This window comes from Nicotiana tabacum, chromosome 14 (genome assembly GCF_000715075.1).
Source record: "Nicotiana tabacum cultivar K326 chromosome 14, ASM71507v2, whole genome shotgun sequence".
Classification (NCBI taxonomy): domain Eukaryota; kingdom Viridiplantae; phylum Streptophyta; class Magnoliopsida; order Solanales; family Solanaceae; genus Nicotiana; species Nicotiana tabacum.
In genome coordinates, this window is record NC_134093.1 from 80,648,068 (window position 1) to 80,666,537 (window position 18,470).

Genomic DNA, 18,470 nt, shown 5'->3' on the forward strand with positions numbered 1-18,470 from the left:
ATGACCATGATTTTTGCTGTCATATCTTCTTCACTACTCATTATTTTTACTTCTTCACTTTTACTACTTTCATAATCCTCTTCTTTCTCTGCATTTCCTTAGAGCTTTTTTACAGCCTTCAACTTCCTCAGTACGAATATTTTTACCTATCTTTTACTATCATGTATTCATCAATGCTTCCTTCGGGAACACCGATCTTTTCTTTTGTGGAGGCCCAAAGAAAAATAAATCCAAGGAGGTTGACGTTGAGTCTGATCCACCAACTGTTAACACCATCATACAACTTCATCTCAGCACTGCAAACGATCTTCAAGAAAAAATCCCTCCTGCAACTTCTCAAGGCCACCGATTTTGGCCAGTTTGCACGTACCCCTCCTCCATTCGTCCTTCTAGTATCCTAACTATGAAGGAGGACTGCAACTACCCCAATATTGAAATCCTCGCCCTAGATATGGTGGAGCGAGTTACCTACTCCAAGGAGGGATTCACGTGTATATATACAAATCTCTTTACCTTGTGCCCATTCGCTTTGGGGTCGAGTGAAGGGCTCGCCACAATAATTTTGGAATTTTACCACCGATATCAAGCCTGCTTAGCACAAGTAGGCCAATCTATATGGCGGATGGTGGCCTGCCTTCGTCAATCGTGCACTAAGACCGGGGAAACCCTAACTCTTGCATATATGATGAACATTTACTCTCCCAAGATTTTTCTTAGGGGAGTATTAAAATTCAGCAAGTGTGGTCACCAAGCCCTTCTCACCAGCGTAGATGATGACAACGATCGTAGATGGATGGAATGGTTCGTCGTTTTTGCTACCAGGATATCATCCCGACCATAACTCCAGCTTTTCCCGAGTCGTGGAACCTTTTTCGTAAGTCTTCGGTTATTTGCTTCCTTTTTTCGTAAAAAGATAATTTCCTATTTTGCTGATTTTCTATTTCCTTCATTTCAGCTATCTACTGGGAACCACCACGGGGTCAAGGTCTGGACCGAGGGGTTCAGTAAATTCTAGACATTATAACGCCAGAATCCTGACGGTGAAAGGAAATGTCTCCTAAATACGGGTGGAAGGACAAGCACCATGCTAAGCGAAAGTCCTTCTTTCTTTTATCCTACACAGAAATCTCATGAATAAATTGATAACTCCATTTTTGCCTTATGCAGGGATTCCGAGGGGTTCCATCACATGCCCCGAAGTCGACGCCCTAGATAACCCCGAGGAGGCCAGGAGGGTGTTACAAAATGCCATTGCCCGAAGTAGGGCTCGTGGAACTTCCCAAGCCTCCGGTGAAGGTGCTTTCTCTTGGAGTCCCCAGTCCACGGACAAGAAATCGAAGTGAAGATGTTCTTCCTCGGCTGGGACTCAGGAGAAGAGAATAAAGAAAACACCAACCGAGTCGGCCACAGTCACAGTGGTCTTCGATGACGAAGGAGAAGCCAGCGATGAAGAGGCTTCCCTTCAAAGGAGATCTTCATCAGCTCAACCGGATGCTCAGTCGGAGAGTTCCAAAACCCACCAAAAGAGGAGATTCAGGCACTCTGGGGTGACATGGACCTGGTTGAGAATGCTGATTCTTGCTTACCTAGCCCTATTGTTGTCTCCGGTCCAAGGAGTTCGGACCCTGAGTCTCTTTTGCCCCCAATCACTGAGCAAATAACAACCAACACTCCTTCTGCCACAGCTGCTTCTTCTCCTTCCACACTAATGACTCCATACCCATCAACACCCACTGCTTCTTCGCCACCAGCACTAACTGCATCACCTCCACCGGTACCAGTTGCTCATGAAAGGAATGATTCTCCCCTTGGTCTCCCGACCACGGGAACTTGGGGAACAACTACTCAACCACTTCTCAAAATCCTCGAGGGAGGCGAAGGGCCACACTTTCGGTTTCGAAAGAGTGTTATATTTTATCCAAGCCGGTGGAGCTTGCTAATTATCTAAGGCCGTTGGCTTTGAAGAAGGATTGGAAGAAGATGGGCTCCCTTTTTAGGGAGTGCCTGATAAACAACAGCATGCACAGTGTGGCACAGGTATCATCCTAATTCCCTTCTATCTTCTTTTACCGTTTATATGTTGCCATGATAACTTTAACTTTAACCTTTTTAGGCTAACCTACTTGCTTTTGAGAGTCTTCAAAGATTGATTCTAGATAAACAAGGACTTGCTTCCGAGCGAGATCAACTTTTGGCTCAGAGGAACCGACTTGCCACATGCCTCCTAGTGTTGGAGGCTAAAGTTGAACAGATGAGCGAGCTCGAAGCTCAGTTACAACAAACCGAGCAAGATAGATTAGCCCACAGCCAAGAATCTGCCCAATTACATGAAAAGATTCAAGAGGCTAAGGAAAAATCAGCCGAACATCATGATGCTGTGATCGCCGCTATCGAGAGCAAGTCTGCCTTCGAGGAACAAATTAATAACTTCAACGCCAACTTATGCTCCAAAACCGAGGAGTCCAATGCTACCGAGGAGAAGAAGGCCAGAATGGAAGAGAGGCTTAAGGGGTCCATGGAGCAAAACCGGCTTCACTCAACTACCAATGTTGAGACTTGATTCCTGACTCAGCGCAATGAAGGCTGAAAAAGAGGAGCTCCAGGCCAAAATTGATAAACTCCGAGCAAAACTCCAGGATCAGGAAACTTCCTTCGTCTTCGAGAAAACCTATGTTATATATCATATGAAGAGGAAGACCTTGGAAGAGGCAAAAATAGGCATTGCCGATATTGATGATTGCATTGCCAAGGCCCGCGAACTAAAGTTAACTGCTCATGAAAATCTTCTTGCTCGGTCCAGTGCAACTGACTCTTCGAATACTACTTCCGAGTATTCGGGAACCGAAGGGGAGACTGAAGAATATGAAGGCCCCGAACTGGTAGTGGATCCGCCTTCTTCTACCGGGGGAAACGTAGACCCTTCTCCCCCTTCGGGTTCTGGCGGCAATTAATAATGTATAATTTTTCTTTTTTTTTTTTATCATTTTTTATCTTTTTTTATCTTTTGTAATTATGCCAAAACTTTTATTGAGTTTGGCACTTTAATAAAAGAATTTTTTGCTTAAGTGTTGTGTAAAAATATCCTTTTTCCGTTTAGTTGATAAAGCTTTGGGTATATTTCCTCATCCGATAACTTTTGATTCTGGACATAACCACTTTCGAAATTCACCCTTTACTGTGAGATTTTCATAAGAGAGGGCCCTTATGTTTACGGTGCTCTTGAAAAAAATATCTCATATTCATTCCGGCACAAGCATTTGAAGTTTTTGTTAACTTTCAAATGATAAAATTAACTCATCAATTGGACAAGAAATAAGATAAAAATAAAAATAAAAAAACTAAACCCAAACCCGGTCCAATCTTCCTAAGGTCAAGGCGACTGATAACTATAGTAACGTCGTCTCTTGTCCATGGCTACTGATCCTTCGTCCGGTGGTGGAAAGCCACCAGACAACCACCAAGAAACACCCAACTTGATAATGCAGCAACCCCAGCAAAAACCTACTGCAAACATCTCCCCAACAGCAATAGATTCGCAAAATGGGATTGGAGTCACTGCAGCACCAAATCGCATGGGCAGTCCAACAACTACTTCGTTCGATTCAATATTAAATCAACCAATACCAAATACTGGAAATACTTCTCCAGATCAACATCAATACCCACATGATAATTTGGAGGCTCGCACCATAGCTACAGAGAGCCTCAACCAACTTAAATGCCTAGAAATTCACCAGTTGATTGAGAGTGTATTCCCAGAAGCTCAAATTGGCCAAGGCCAATGTCAATCGATCGGTAATGATGCAGGGATTGGTACTGAATTGCCCAAAGGCCACTTCGAGGAACAGAAAATAACAACAATACCAGAAAGTGCTGCTGAAAATTCACAAATACCAGCTGCTCGGCGAAATGCCACAGAGAACTACATCAATAATTTCAAGGAGAAAATCGATGGACATGCTTGTCAACATGATATTGAAGGTAGTCGTAAATGAGATTCCCACAGAAACCCAACAAAAAATGGTGCTCATTTGGTGCCTACTTCATCAGTGGGCCTGTTATCAAGGCATAGTGAACTGCCTGATAAGGCAACTGCGTCCCAAATGCAGGAGCAATATGGAGCAAAGAAGAACAGTCAGAGCATTCCTATACTAGTGCACCATCAGCAAAGTTCAACAAAGCCAAGCCACACAGTTACAAATGCACTGGTGAGCGATCAAAATACTACTCCTCTTGCACAAGTGCAAAAGAAACCTGCAAGGAAAGACCAGTTACACAGAAATGCCCCACAGACCCTTCCAGCTGCTGAATCACCTAACCTCACCAATTTTTCAAAGATATCATCCAACTTTGACAAGCAAACTTCACAAAACCAAAAGCTAACAATAATCAATACTCCAGTTACTCCCAACCTAAACCCAACACCAATAGATTTCAGCTCACAGCTCAAAAAACCACCCAGCAATCCAGCACCACCACCACCCACTGTTATACATTCCTTAGCTACCAAATTAAGAGCTAAACTACTTGGTAAGATGACACCAATTCGCTTTACCCCACCCAAGATCACCACTAAACAAGGCCAACCAGCAATCATATTCACCAGGAAGGATTACATGATCACGTTGGCTAGAAGGTATCAATACACGATCATAGGGAAGTTCTTTCACACTATGCCAAGGATGGAACAGATTAGGAGAAGCTTTATTGCACAAACAAAACTGAAAGGAGGAGTGAAAATTGCTCATTTCAATGCTAGAACTGTCTACATTGACCTTGACAATGAGTATGATCACTCTACTATCTGGACAAAACAATTCATGTTCATATAGGGGTAGAGAATGCAACTCCAAGCATGGGCTCCTAATTTTAAATCCAATGAAGACTTACCTATTGTCCCAACTTGGGTGATAGTACCAGAACTGCCCTGGCACCTATACTACATGGATATCCTCAAAGTGTTGCTATTACCAGTTGGCAAGGTTCTGCATCTTGATCTTGCCTCAATGCAGAAGACTAGGGGTAGTGTTGCAAAGGTAAGGGTACAAATTGATCTGTCAAAACAAAGACCTCATCATGTCTGGCTTGGATTTGATGAAGAACAAGATGAGAATGGCGATGGTCAATGGCTTGAAGTAGAGTATGAGGATCTGCCAACTTACTGCCTATACTGCAAACACCTTGGACATACAATCTGATTCTTATCAATTGAAAGAAGAGAGGAAGAGGGAAAGAAAAATGATGTTACTGAAACAACAGCTCACAAAGATACTTAGAAACTCCACAACAATTATGGGAGCACATACATGCAGCAACCACAGATACAAACAGGGCAGATGCAGGACAAGGACAGAAATCAGAAGCAAAAATTGGTCACACATAACCTAATCAAGGACCACACTAAAGGACATCATCAGAAAATAGCAACACAACAAGCAGAAAGGAATAACCATTCCAATGAACAATGGCAAACCCAAAGGAGGAAGAACTTCAAAGGTGTGAATGCTAAGACCATACAGCCAAAAAATAGGCAATCTGTGAACACAACAACTAGAAACCAGACACAAGTGATCACTCAGGCCACACACATGGCATCTAATCCACCAAATAATATTACAGTGGTTCAGGAGAATGGGGAGATAGGTGAAGATCATACAACTACCAATCCCAACCCCGTGTGTATAGAATTTGAAAGAGGGAAGTTGGCTGATCAGGGTGAACCTTCATCAGCAAGGGATGGGGAACCAAAGGAATTGGAGGTCCCCCTAGTGATGCATGATAGTGTAATGACATCTGGTAACTCCATACTGCAGATCCCCAGTGGTCATGAGAAGGGTCACATGACAATTATTGATCGAGAGAATGAATCCATAGGAACACAGCCACTCGCAAACAAGTCTAAATCTAATCCGAGCCAAAAGAAAAGGAAACAATTGACAAGACAAAGGGAAGCAGCAGATTTGAATACAAATGCAGAAACTACTAGCTTGACACAAAAGAATCTAGGAACAATACCAAATACGGCAGCATCAGCAGATAAAGAAGCTAATACAATGTCACAGCTTGCACCCTCACCTCACCCTCAAGTAGTAGAGTCACAAGTAACACCTTCATTGAGATCTCACAAACAGGGGGTAATTGCTAGAACTGCAGATTGCGACCAAGCTATACTCTCACCTCATGCCAAGGAAACAAGAACTGGAACATTAGTAGTACCATCAGCAGTATCTACCATGGATCAGATCTCACTATCACATAGGCAACAACAAGTAGGAAAAAAGACCTTGAATCACTCACACTTCATACAGAACAATGCCAGTTCAACAAGTTCTCTCTATCCAGACTAGAGGAAGATTATTCCAGGCACAATCAGACTCAAAATGAAGAATCGGACTACAACAGTGAGGACCTAGATGGAGAGGATCAACAAATCATGATATTACAGGAAAATGTAGGGACTATGGAGCACAGAGAGCTCAAGACTGAGGTGCAGACAACTACAGAAATTCCTAAGATGGGTTCCACATACAATCTTCAAACGAGGGAAGAAAATGTGGGAGTTATTGAGATGATTTCTGAGGTGTTAAAGGAGGCAACAATGAGGGCTTATGATAATATTGATCAAGCTATACTACCAAGGTAATCGGGTACAATTGAGACAATGCCCATTGCATGTGCTTCAAGTACTGGATATCCAATATAAATACAGATCAATGTACCATTAAAATCTCCAGAGCAGGTGTTACATGATATAATCACACACAAGGTCTTGCCTATGAAAATTCAAAATGCAATGGCGGAACAAGAGCAACAAGAAGATGAGGGTGATGATGAGTCTACTGCTGGGAACTTTAAAGTTATTGCTAGAGAAAGAGATCTATCACCTAGAGTTTCAGCTACATGTGCTAAGAAAGGTAAGAAACAATAGAATAAAGAAGCTCTACAGCCAACAAGAATATTGCCCAAGAGGGTAGCCTCAATGACTAAATAATAATTAAAACTTTAATATAGAACATAAGGTCTGTTAAGACTCAACAGGCATATCAGAGAGTCATAAACATGCAAAGAAAACATGGTTTTTTCATTGTTGCACTTATGGAGCAATTTCCAAAGCCAAGGTATATTCAGAACTATAAGAGGAGATTAGGTATGGAAGATGCAATATCAAATGTCAATGGGAAAATTTGGTTATTCTTTGATGCTATGGTGGAATGGGAGTTGGTGATTGATACTGAACAGCAGCTCACCATCAAGGTGTATCATCAGGATATTGGGAAATACATTATAATGACTTTTGTATATGAAAAATGTTCATCACTGAAAAGATTAGAATTGTGGGACAATCTATATTACCTTACCAATGACATGGAACTGCCTTGGGTAGTTAGAGGAGATTTTAATATAGTTCTTAGTGAAGAGGAGAAGATACGAGGACTACATGTATACCCACCAGAATATGAAGATTTTGCTTCTTGTGTTAACTCATGTGGATTGTTTGATCTTGGATATAAAGGCAGCCCCTTCATTTGGTGGAATGGGAGGCCAAATGTAGAATGCATTTTCAAAAGACTGGATATAATATTTGTTAACCTACCTTTCCAGACATTATTTCCTAATATAGAAGTGGAGCATCTCATTAGAACAGGGTCAGACCATGCCCCACTACTGATGAGTTGTGGTGATCAAGTTTTGCAATTTGTAAAACCATTTAGATTCCTCAACTTTTGGACAAAAAATGACTCCTTCATGGAGGTGGTTAGATAAAATTGGATGGCTGACTTCACTGGTGATCCTTTATTAATGTTCAAGCAGAAATTAAAGAGGACTAAAATTACACTATCTAAATGGAGCAAGCTCACATATGGAGATATTTTCAAGCAACTGGCTATTAGAGAAGATGTGGTTAGAGTGAACGAAATATGTTTTGAAGAAGAACCAACAATTGAGAATTGAATAATACTTCAGAAGGCCCAAGCTGAACTGAAGAAGTACCTGAGCATTGAGGAGCAGTATTGGAAACAGAAAGCAGGTATGACATGGTTTGCAGAAGGGGACGAAAATACCGGATTTTTTCATAACCATGTCAATGGCAAAAGGCAGAAGCTACAACTGAAGAGAATATAGAATAATACTGGTGCATGGATAGAGTCACAACATCTCATGGCTGAAGCTACAGTTGAATTCTTCCAGAAACAATTCACACAAGAAGTTGAGCCTATAAGTTTTGAACTATTGAACAATGTTCCTACTATGGTATCTGCTGAACAGAACAGAGAGCTATGTACAACTCATACAATAAAAGATGTAAAGGTAGTTATTTCTTCATTGAGTGGTGAGAGTGTAAGTGGTCCTGATGGATTCACTAGCATATTCTTTCAAACATGCTGGGAGATTATAGGGGAAGATATACACAACATGATGAAATAGTTCTATGGAGGAAGACCTTTACCTAAGGTTATAATACACACAAACCTTGTTTTATTTCCAAAGAAATCAATGGTCCAAAATTTCTCAGTTCTAAGACCTATAAGTTTGAGCAATTTTATAAATAAGGTGTTCTCTGGAGTACTTCATAATAGGTTGGAAAAGATTCTGCCTCCTTTGATCTCTACCAACCAATCAGGATTTGTCAAGGAACGTATTTTTGAGAACATTCTATTAACTCAGGAGATTGTCACTGACATAAGATTAAGGGGAAAACCTGCCAATGTAGTGATCAAACTTGACATGGCAAAGGCATATGATAGGATTTCATGGAAATACCTAATGCATGTGCTGAGGAAGATTGTATTTGCAGAATGATTAATCAATTTGATATGGAATCTAATTGCTAATAACTGATACTCAGTTCTGATTAATGATCAAGCATCAGGTTTCTTTCACTCAACAAGAGGTGTTAAACAAGGGGACCCTTTATCACCAGCCCTATTCATTCTTTCAGCAGAGGTATTGTCCAGATCTTTGAATAACCTATTTGAAGACAAATTGTTCAAGGGTTATGGCATGCCAAAGTGGACCGATCCATTGAACCACCTAGCCTATGTTGATGACACTATCATCTTTTGCTTCAGCTGATCAATACTGATTACAGAAGATAGTTGAGGTTTTGGCTAAGTATGAGCATATATCTGGGCAGTTAATTAACAAAGAAAAGAGCTCATTCTATGTGCATTTAAATACTACTGCAACATTTATCAATACAGTAGCAGACATCACTGGCATCTCAAAGGGTGAATTTCCTTTTACTTATTTAGGTTGTCCCATTTTGTATACAAAAAGAATAAATGAGTATTACAATGAACTTACACAGAAGGTGAAGGCTAAACTATATTCATGGAAGGGTAAGCTTCTATCTTATGGAGGAAAAGCCACTCTGATTTCCAGTGTACTTCAAAGCATGTCAACTCACATTCTCTCAGTACTTGATCCACCTACCAATGTACTACAACACTTACATAATACATTTACAAGGTTTTTCTGGAGCAATAAGGATGAAGGAAGAAGTAGACACTAGACAAAATGGCAAAACTTATGCCTGCCAAATGAGGAAGGTGGAGTGGGGTTTAGGTCTCTTATTGATATTGCAAAAGCATTATTTGCAAAACTGTGGTGGAACTTCAGGTCTAATAAATTACTATGGGCTAATTTCATGTGGAATAAGTATTGCAAGAAAGAACTTCCTACAGTGGTTCAATTTAAACAAGGCTCACATGTTTGGAGAAAAATGTTAGAGGCAAGGGAAGAAGTAGAACATGAATTATTATGGGAGATGAAGAGTAAATCTTTAAACATATGGCATGAGAATTGGACTGGTTTAGGTGCATTGTATAATGTCATACCCCCAGAATTTCATATCAATGAAGAACGTCAAGAAGTAGATGAATTGAGAGAGGAAAATGCCTGGAATGACCAAATGCTGGAACAATATTTTCCAACAGAAATTGCAAGTCACATAAGACTGGAGGTGTACTTTGAGAACAGTGATGACTATTGGGACACACCAAAATGGATGCCTACAGCATCAGGCAGATTCTCAGTAACCACTGCCTGGGAAATTTTGAGGCACAGGGCACATGTAAATGCTGAATACAAGCTGCTGTGGACCAAGGGGCTGCCATTTCAAAATATTTTTCTTTTTATGGAGATTATGGAAAGGCAAGATACCTACTGATGACTTGTGGAGAAGGAATGGTTATATGGTAGTATCAAAATATTGGTGTTGTGATCAACCCCAAGAGGATTCCTATCAGCACCTATTCCTACTAAATCCAATAGCAAATAGAGTGTGGAAGACATTAGTACAGGCAGCATGTATAATTGATAATCTAATGCAGGTTCATCAGGTCATTCGAGCTAGGTGGAATTTTGAATGTTGTCCCAAATTGAAGCCCTTATATCAGGCAACCCCTGCAGTGATCACTTGGGAAATTTGGAAGAAGAGAAACACCAGGAAGTATGGAGGTACAGTTTCATACAACAAGGTGATTCATGAGGTTAACAAGACACTACACAATCTAGCTAAGATTAGGTATCCTTGCATGCCAAATATCCCTCTACTTTGGCCAGACATGATAAGATTTTTTGAAGGATACAGACCTTATGTTATGACAAAGAGAATAACATGGGAGCCACCTTATGAAGGATGGTTCAAATATAGCACCGATGGTGCCTCAAAAGACAATCCAGGACCAAGCTCTTATGGTTTCTGTGTGAGGAACAGTAGTGGAGATTTGGCACATGCTAAGGCAGAGAGGATAAGAGAGATTACTAATATTGTGGCAGAAGCAAAAGCAATTGTAAAAGGATTGGCATTTGTGTTAATCAGCAGCTGCACCCTTTGATCATAGAGACAGATTCACTGGTAATGAAGAGAATCATAGAGGGAGATTGGGAAACTCCATGGTGTATAGTAAAGGCGGTGAAGAGGATTAAGAGAATGAAGGAGCAATTCAATGTGCTCTTTCAACATGTTCTAAAGGAGGACAACACACTGGCGGATTATTTTGCTAACATAGCTTTCTCTTTTGCAGGTACTATTACATTTAACTCATTCACTGACTTGCCAAGTGCGGGGAGGAGGATACTCAACATTGATAAGTCAAAAACTCCTAATCTAAGGATTAGGATTGCTAAGAGAAAATTTCTAGATTAAACATCGATGCAGCTGAATGAGAAGGCCACTTTGCTGCTCATTACATGTACACTGTTGGTCCAGTGCTTGAAAATCTGGAAGGCAACATCATGTAGTTGGTTATTAGTGGGGTCATTAAGCAATCAATGCACGAAGGTTCCAAAAAAGAAAAAGGTCAGCTGATGCTACTGACAGATAGTCATCGAGTAACACACTACTAGCAAGGACTAAACTCCAAAACAAAGCATGGACAATCGTTAAGTTAAATACATAATTTGACGATGGTCGTTGAAGAATCTCATTTGCCTACTCCTTGGGAATGCAAAACATGGCACCTAGTGAGAGCGTTTGAAGGTGATACTTTGAAGTTTTGCACTCGGCTGATGGATACGCACAACACCTCATGCTTCAAATTAATTTTTGTAATAGTTAGTTATTAATACTTTCATAGATTTAGACAGACAGACTTTGCAATTTGGAAACTTTGGTTTTTATATTTTATATAATTTAGCCACTGGGGTACGACGCAAGTGGTATATTTGCTTAAAAAAAAGATAAAAATAAAAGGACTTTGTTTTATTCCCTCTATCTTTAAAAGTACATAGAAATTCACTTACTTAAGTAAAGAAAGTTGCTAATATATGTGGCTAACTTGTACAACTTATTTCTATGGGGATGATCATGCAGTTCCCCGTCCTGACAAGACATTGATCTCGATTCTTATAGTCCCCGATTTTTGTGGAACTCTTGGTGTCGTATCATGCATTGTAGCTCCCCCAGTGTTCGAATGCAAAGTATGAGAATTCGAACACTGGAAGTCTTTTATACATACTGTCGCTTCAGCGGTGGAAATAAATTGTGAATGGTTAAATAATCTTTTTGAATAATGGAAGGCGGGGCTTTACATCGAGCCAAAGATTTTTAACCATCCACATAGCTATTTACCATTAGTGTTAGAATCTTAGTGCCTTGATAATTAAAGGTCTTGCCTTTGCCGATGACGCTTCCTTCGTAGTATTCTTTTCGTTGCTGCCTCATTAAAAACCTTGCCAGAAAAATTCGATTGGGATAAAAACTGGCCGAAGGAAAAAAGAGTGCAGCACATACTTTCAGTATCGTCAGCAATCATCAGCAATAATACCTTTTGAAGTGAGTCACAGTCCAATTGCTGGATAGTTTGACTCCATCTTGATTTTTCAACTCATATGATCCTTTACCGGTGATAGCTGAAACCCGGTAAGGACCTTCCCATGTTGGTCCCAACTTCCCGGTGTTGACTTCCCAGCGTTGACTTCTCGGGTGATCTGAGTAACCTTCCTTAAGACCAAATCTCCTACTTTGAAATAACGGAGATTCACCCTGCGATTATAATACCTTTCCATCCATTATTTTTGAGCCACAATCCTCACGTATGCTAGGTCCTGGTGTTCTTCAAGCAAGTCCAGCTTCACCAGCAACGCTTCATTATTTGCCTCTTCATTTGCTCGGGAAAACCTTAAAGTTGTCTCCCCCACTTCCACCGGTATCAGAGCCTCCGAACCGTATATGAGAGAGAAGGGTGTTTCTCCCGTGCTCGACTTCGCCATTGTCCGATACGCCCATAGTGCTCCTGATAGCTCATAGAGCCACTTGCCCTTAGCATCTTCTAACTTCTTTTTAAGGTTTTGAATAATTACCTTGTTGGTTGATTCTGCCTTTTCCGTTAGCACTCGGGTGGTACGGCGAAGAAGTGATTTTTTTAATCCTTAACCCTTCCAAGAACTTTGTGACTTTCGATCCTATGAACTGCGACCTGTTGTCACATGCGATTTCCTTCGGTATTCCAAATCGGCAGATTATGTGGTCCCATATAAAGTCAACTACTTTGCATTCTCCGATCTTTTGGTATGGACCTGCTTCAACCCATTTAGTGAAATAATTAGTTAAAACCAAGAAAAATCTTACATTTCCGGGGACCGATGGTAGAGGTCCAACTATGTCCATCCCATATTTCATGAATGGCCACGGAGACACCACTGAATGCAAAAGTTCTGTTGGTTGGTGCACCAATTGTGCATGATGTTGACATTTGTCGCATCTCTATATAAATGCCTTTGCGTCATGTTCCATCCGGGGCCAATAATATCCAACCCTGACCTCTCTCATCACATAGTCTGTCTCTAAGGGCCCCAAACACCGAGCCAGTGGTCCTTTGAACGATCTCCTGTATAATTGCCCATCTATGAGGTAGTAACGAGTTGCTTTGGTGTTCCCGGGACGACTTTGGGCCTTTGATTAGTTTACCATGCCTGAGATATTCAATGAACTCGTTCCTCCAGTCCCAAATTAAGTTTGTGGAATTTACTTCGCAGTAGCCGTCCACATCCAACCCGAATGCAGCAGTTGGACGACTGTACCGGAATCAGATCCTTTCATCTCCGTGGACGACCCCAAATTAGCCAATGCATCTGCTTCCACTTTTTCTTCCCTCGGAATATGGACGATTGACCATTCTCTGAATCGTTCAAGTAATGCTTGAACCTTGTTCAAATAATGTTGTATACGCTCTTTCTTTGCGTCGAAAATCACATACACTTGGTTTACCACCAGCTGGGAGTCGCATTTTACCTCAATGACCTCGCAACCTAGTCCCCGATCTAGTTCCAGTCCTGCAACCAAAGCCACGTACTCGTCTTTATTGTTATTTAGCGGTATAGTCCTAATGGCCTGTCTTAGGGTCTCCCCCAAGGGTGTGATCAAAACTACCCCAAGACCAGACCCTTTTACATTGGAAGCTTTGTTCATAAACAAAGTCCAAACTCCTGATGTCATTCCCGACACCAGAGCTGTTTCCTTAGCAGACAAAGGCATTAACCCCGGACTGAAGTCGGTCACGAAGTCGTCCAAAACTTGTGACTTGATTGCAGTCTTGGGTTTGTACTCAATGTCGAATTCGCTAATTTCAACTGCCCATTTAGGCATGACAACTCAGTTTATGAAGGACGTTCCTTAAGTTAAAAATCATCACAACGGCTATTGGGTGACATTGAAAGTAAGGCCTAAGCTTTCAAGAAGCAATCACGAGAGCTAAGGCAAACGTTTCTAGGTGCGGATATCATGTCTCTGCTCCCAATAGTATTTTACTAATGTAATAAATAGAAAATTGGGTACCTTCATCTTTTTAGACCAGAATGACACTTATCGCTACCTCCGAGACTGTTAAATAAATTAGCAGTTGTTTACCTTCCCCCGGTTTTGACAACAACGGAGGACTAGACAAGTACCTTTTTAGGTCCTTCAACGCTTGCTGGTGTTCTGGAGTCCATACGAAGACATTCTTCTTTTTTAAAAGAGAAAAGAAATGGTGGCACTTCTTCGAAGACCTTGAGATGAACGTGCTTAGTGCTGCCAACCTTCCGGTCAGTCTCTGCACTTCTTTCATGCTTGTTAGCTGATCCAGGATGTCCTCAATGGCTTTGACTTTATCATGGTTAACTTCAATCCCTCTTTGTGAGACAAGGACCCCTAAGAACTTTCTGGAGCCGATCCCGAAGGCACATGTCTCGGGGTTGAGTTTCATATTCTAATTCCTTAGAATGTCGAAAGTTTCCTGGAGATGTTTCAGATGATCTCCTGCATTCAAAGACTTAACTAACATGTCATCAATATATAATTTCATTGTTTTGCCTATCTGATTTTCAAACAACTTATTAACGAGCCTTCGATAAGTGGCTCCGGTGTTCTTAAGCCCAAAGGCGTCACATTATAGTAATGTGTGCCAAAGTTTGTTATGAAAGAAGTTTTTTCTTGATCCTCCGGGTTCATCTTGATCTGATTGTACCCGGAGTAAGCATCAAGGAAACTCATTAGCTGGTGCCCGACCGTAGCATCAATCATTTGATCAATGTTTGGAAATGGGAATGAATCTTTAGGTCACGCCTTATTTAATCTTTATAGTCTACACACATCCTAAATTTGTTATTCTGTTTAGGTACTACAACTACTTTGGCTAACTGTTCCGGATATTTTACCTCCCAGATCGAACTGATATTAAGTAGTCGAGCTACCTCTTCTTTAACAAACATGTTCCTAACCTCTGCTATCAGGCATTTATTTTGCCTAACCGGTGGAAGGTTCGGATCCAAGCTGAGCTTGCGGACCGCTACCTCCAATGGGATACCTGTCATATTTGAGTGCGACCATACAAAACAATCAACTTAACTTTAAAAAAATTATAAACTCTAACCTAAGCTTGGGATTTAACCTTGTTCCCAAATGAAATTTTCTTTCCAAAAACTCTTTAAACAAAGCCACTTGCTCGAGCTCCTCCGCAGTCGACTTGGTCGCATCGGTCTCCTCTAGTACCTGTAAATATCTCGGAACCTGGTAGGATTTCAATGACTCCTCGCCCTTATCATCTTCATTCAGAAAAGAAGAAGGCATCGGTTCCTGTAATTTCTATTTGTTGGACTCTTTTTCCTTGCTGCTGGAAACGGTCACAGCGTTCATGTCCCTTGCCGCAGGTTGATCTCCTCTTATTCGCCTAATACCTTCTGGAGTCAGAAATTTCAGCAACTGGTGATATGTCGAGGGCACGACCTTCATCTCATGTATCCACGGCCTTCCGAGGATCACGTTATAACCCATGTCGCCATCTACCACTTCGAACATGGTGGTCTTTGTTACGTCTTCGGCGTGAGTGGGTAGAAAAATCTCTCCTAGGGTTGTCAAGCTTGTTAAGTTGAAGCCAGCAAGGAGTTTTGTCACCAGAATGATGTTCTTGGTTAATTTCTCTTGCTCCAGAACTCTCCATTGAATGATGTTGGATGAACTTCTTGGATCAACCAAAACACGCTTAATTTTGAAATCTAAAACATTGAGAGAGATTACCAAAGCGTCATTTTGTGGCAGAAGAAGTCCGTCAGCTTCCTCCTCCGTGAAGGTGATGTCGTCCTCCGAGACTTCTCGGTCTCTATTGCCGTGAGTCACCGATATTTTTCATTTTCTGCATTGCTGAAAAAGTTACCCCATTGACCTTGCTTCCTCCGAAGATCATGTTAATTGTGATCCAAGGTGACTCCGCCGTTATCTCAGAGGGCTCCGTATTGTCCCAATTCCAACCATAATTTCTCTGGTGTGGTCAGTTAAAAACTCTCTAAGATGGCCATTCCTTAACAATACTACCACCTCCTCTCGAGGATGTCGGCAATCTCCAGTTCTGTGGCCGTGAGTCCCATGGTATTCACACCATAAACTGAGATCCCTCTGGCTAGGATCCGATCGATTTGGATTTGGGAATCGGGCTTCTTTGATATTTCTCATTTTCAGCACCAATACTACCAAACTGATGTTAAAGTTATAATCTGACAACCTAGGACATGCGGAGTCTCGGTTCCCCGACATCTCTCTTTTATGTAATGACCTGTTAATTCGGCCACGATCCGCCCTTTTGTCGGGTGAAAACCTATCCGATGGCTAAAATCCTTTACTGATGCATCCATCGGTCCTATCATATGGTAGGAAATGACCTCTGGAGGACCTCCGATCTACACCAGAGTCATTTTTAAACTTGGAACCGAAGAGCCAAGTTGGTCGTCCTCTATCCTTATCTTTGACTCGTAGAGGTTGTGGACATCCGCCCATGTGGTTGCCTGAAACTCAAGACTCTCATTCAGTTTTCGAGAGTCATCAGAACTTAGTGGGTTTAGACTCTTCGTGAATTCCCCCACTTCCCACTCATTCGGAACCGCTGGTAGAAGCATCCTTGACGAGTTCGAAACACACACTTAAATTATGCTCGCTAATTCAATATAATATAGAATAATATCGTATCCACAGTGATTGGATTTAAATATTATTCCCATAGTTTCTAGCTTGGTTTCTATCCAAGATGATCAACAATTGAGATTTATATGTTTTCTAACTAAAATTAACTAAGAATCTAAAGTTATTGACTAATAACAATCGAAGCAAGGAATAAGCAAAGAAAGGTATTAATGGGAAAAGATAGGGGTTGATAGGATAGGTGCAAGATAATTGTTTGGAATCTAACTCTAGACAATTCACTTCTAATGTTCAAGTGAGTCTCTCGAATTCACTCAATTATTAGTTCAAACGTTCAGTAAAAACTCCTCTCTCGATTAAGTATTGACCTTACGAGATGAACCAATTTAAGCACGTGAAGATATGCAAGAATGCGTAGTGGATTGGTCTTTAGGAAAACCTCTTTCGATTATTCTCCTAACTAGGTTTACTCAATGATTCAACTAGCCTTCTTCGATTACTAAGAAGAATTAATGAACTCAAACAACAATATAATGCAAGGATATCACAAGTTATGCCTCTCTCGATTACATGAACAAGTGAATATAGATGCAACAATTAATTCATCCAAAAATGCTTCAACTTAAAACTAGAGTTATAATCCACAAACAATCATCAATATACCAAATCCATCAAACCCTAAAAAGAACTACTCCATAGATATGGAGCAATTCATCACAAATAAAATTAAAGTATAGAAAAACATAAATTCAATCCAAACTCGTGTCTTGAGTGAGGAAGGAATGATGAAATCCTTGTGCTTTTGCTTTTCCAACTCCTCCTTATCTTCCTTAGGTCTAAAGTATGTCAAAAGTTCAGAAAGTTTTCCATGTATTTATACCAAGTAGGGTCGGGCCCATACGAAACCACTTTCTCCTAGCCGAAATAGGATTTTCACTTTGTAAAAGTTGCACAGGCGCACTGCATGGGACGACGCACCATGCGGGGCGTTAGTGAGGAAATCCAGAGAGCTAAGTTCTGACAGACAGCAGGAATTTGTACAAGTGCGGCGTCCCACGTGCCGCAGCAGTGGGATTTTATCAGAGTGTTACTTGTTTCTTGCATTTTAACGTCCAGACTTAGTCCTCAACCCCCGAACATGATCACGGCTTAATCCCTTGGGCTTTTACTCAGATTTCAAAGCTTCAAATAGCTCGAATTAGCTCCACAACATCTACATAATTCAGAATCACTCCTACAAGGCATAAAAAACACAATAAGTACAAAACACTATCAATTAAAGCTCAAACATGAATAAAGTGCAGTGAATTAGAGTGTAATAAACAACTAAAATATGAGATTATAGCTTATCATCAATCCTTTCCTTCTGGAACCGGATAAAAAATTCTCGCAGCAGCTCAAATTCGCCCTGCGAAATTTTGAATATATTTGTCTTCTGGTCTGGACCTTCCTTGCTCTAGCATGGGCCTTAATGAATGAATCTGCAATTATCTCAAAAGAATCAATTGAATGCTCGGGTAATAGGGACTACCGTGTCAGGGCTCCCTTCGTGAGGGTGTCACGAAACGTTTTCAAC

General features: G+C 40.9%; 2 protein-coding genes across 2 annotated transcripts; one reads left to right on the plus strand and one right to left on the minus strand.

Annotated features, from left to right (window-relative positions):
• The first annotated feature begins 7,059 nt into the window (after nucleotides 1-7,059).
• On the plus strand, nucleotides 7,060-10,171 carry LOC142169012 (uncharacterized). Its single transcript, XM_075230204.1, has 7 exons — nucleotides 7,060-7,698; nucleotides 7,813-7,902; nucleotides 7,966-8,029; nucleotides 8,147-8,340; nucleotides 8,554-8,787; nucleotides 9,092-9,471; nucleotides 9,622-10,171. Exons 1-7 carry the CDS (start codon nucleotides 7,060-7,062, stop codon nucleotides 10,169-10,171), a joined length of 2,151 nt encoding a protein of 716 aa, XP_075086305.1.
• Nucleotides 10,172-13,471: 3,300 nt separating this feature from the next.
• Nucleotides 13,472-14,092, minus strand: LOC142169013 (uncharacterized). The gene has a single exon (XM_075230205.1). It carries the CDS (start codon nucleotides 14,090-14,092, stop codon nucleotides 13,472-13,474), a length of 621 nt encoding a protein of 206 aa, XP_075086306.1.
• Nucleotides 14,093-18,470: the final 4,378 nt, after the last annotated feature.

Coding starts and splice junctions, on each gene's coding strand:
- LOC142169012 (XM_075230204.1), top strand. CDS start 7,060: ATGCAAAGAAAACATGGTTTTTTCATTGTTGCACTTATGGAGCAATTT. Junction 8,030..8,146: donor GTATTGGAAACAGAAAGCAG/GTATGACATGGT, acceptor GTGCATGGATAG/AGTCACAACATCTCATGGCT. Junction 8,341..8,553: donor CTTCATTGAGTGGTGAGAGT/GTAAGTGGTCCT, acceptor TTTATAAATAAG/GTGTTCTCTGGAGTACTTCA.
- LOC142169013 (XM_075230205.1), bottom strand. CDS start 14,092: ATGCCTAAATGGGCAGTTGAAATTAGCGAATTCGACATTGAGTACAAA.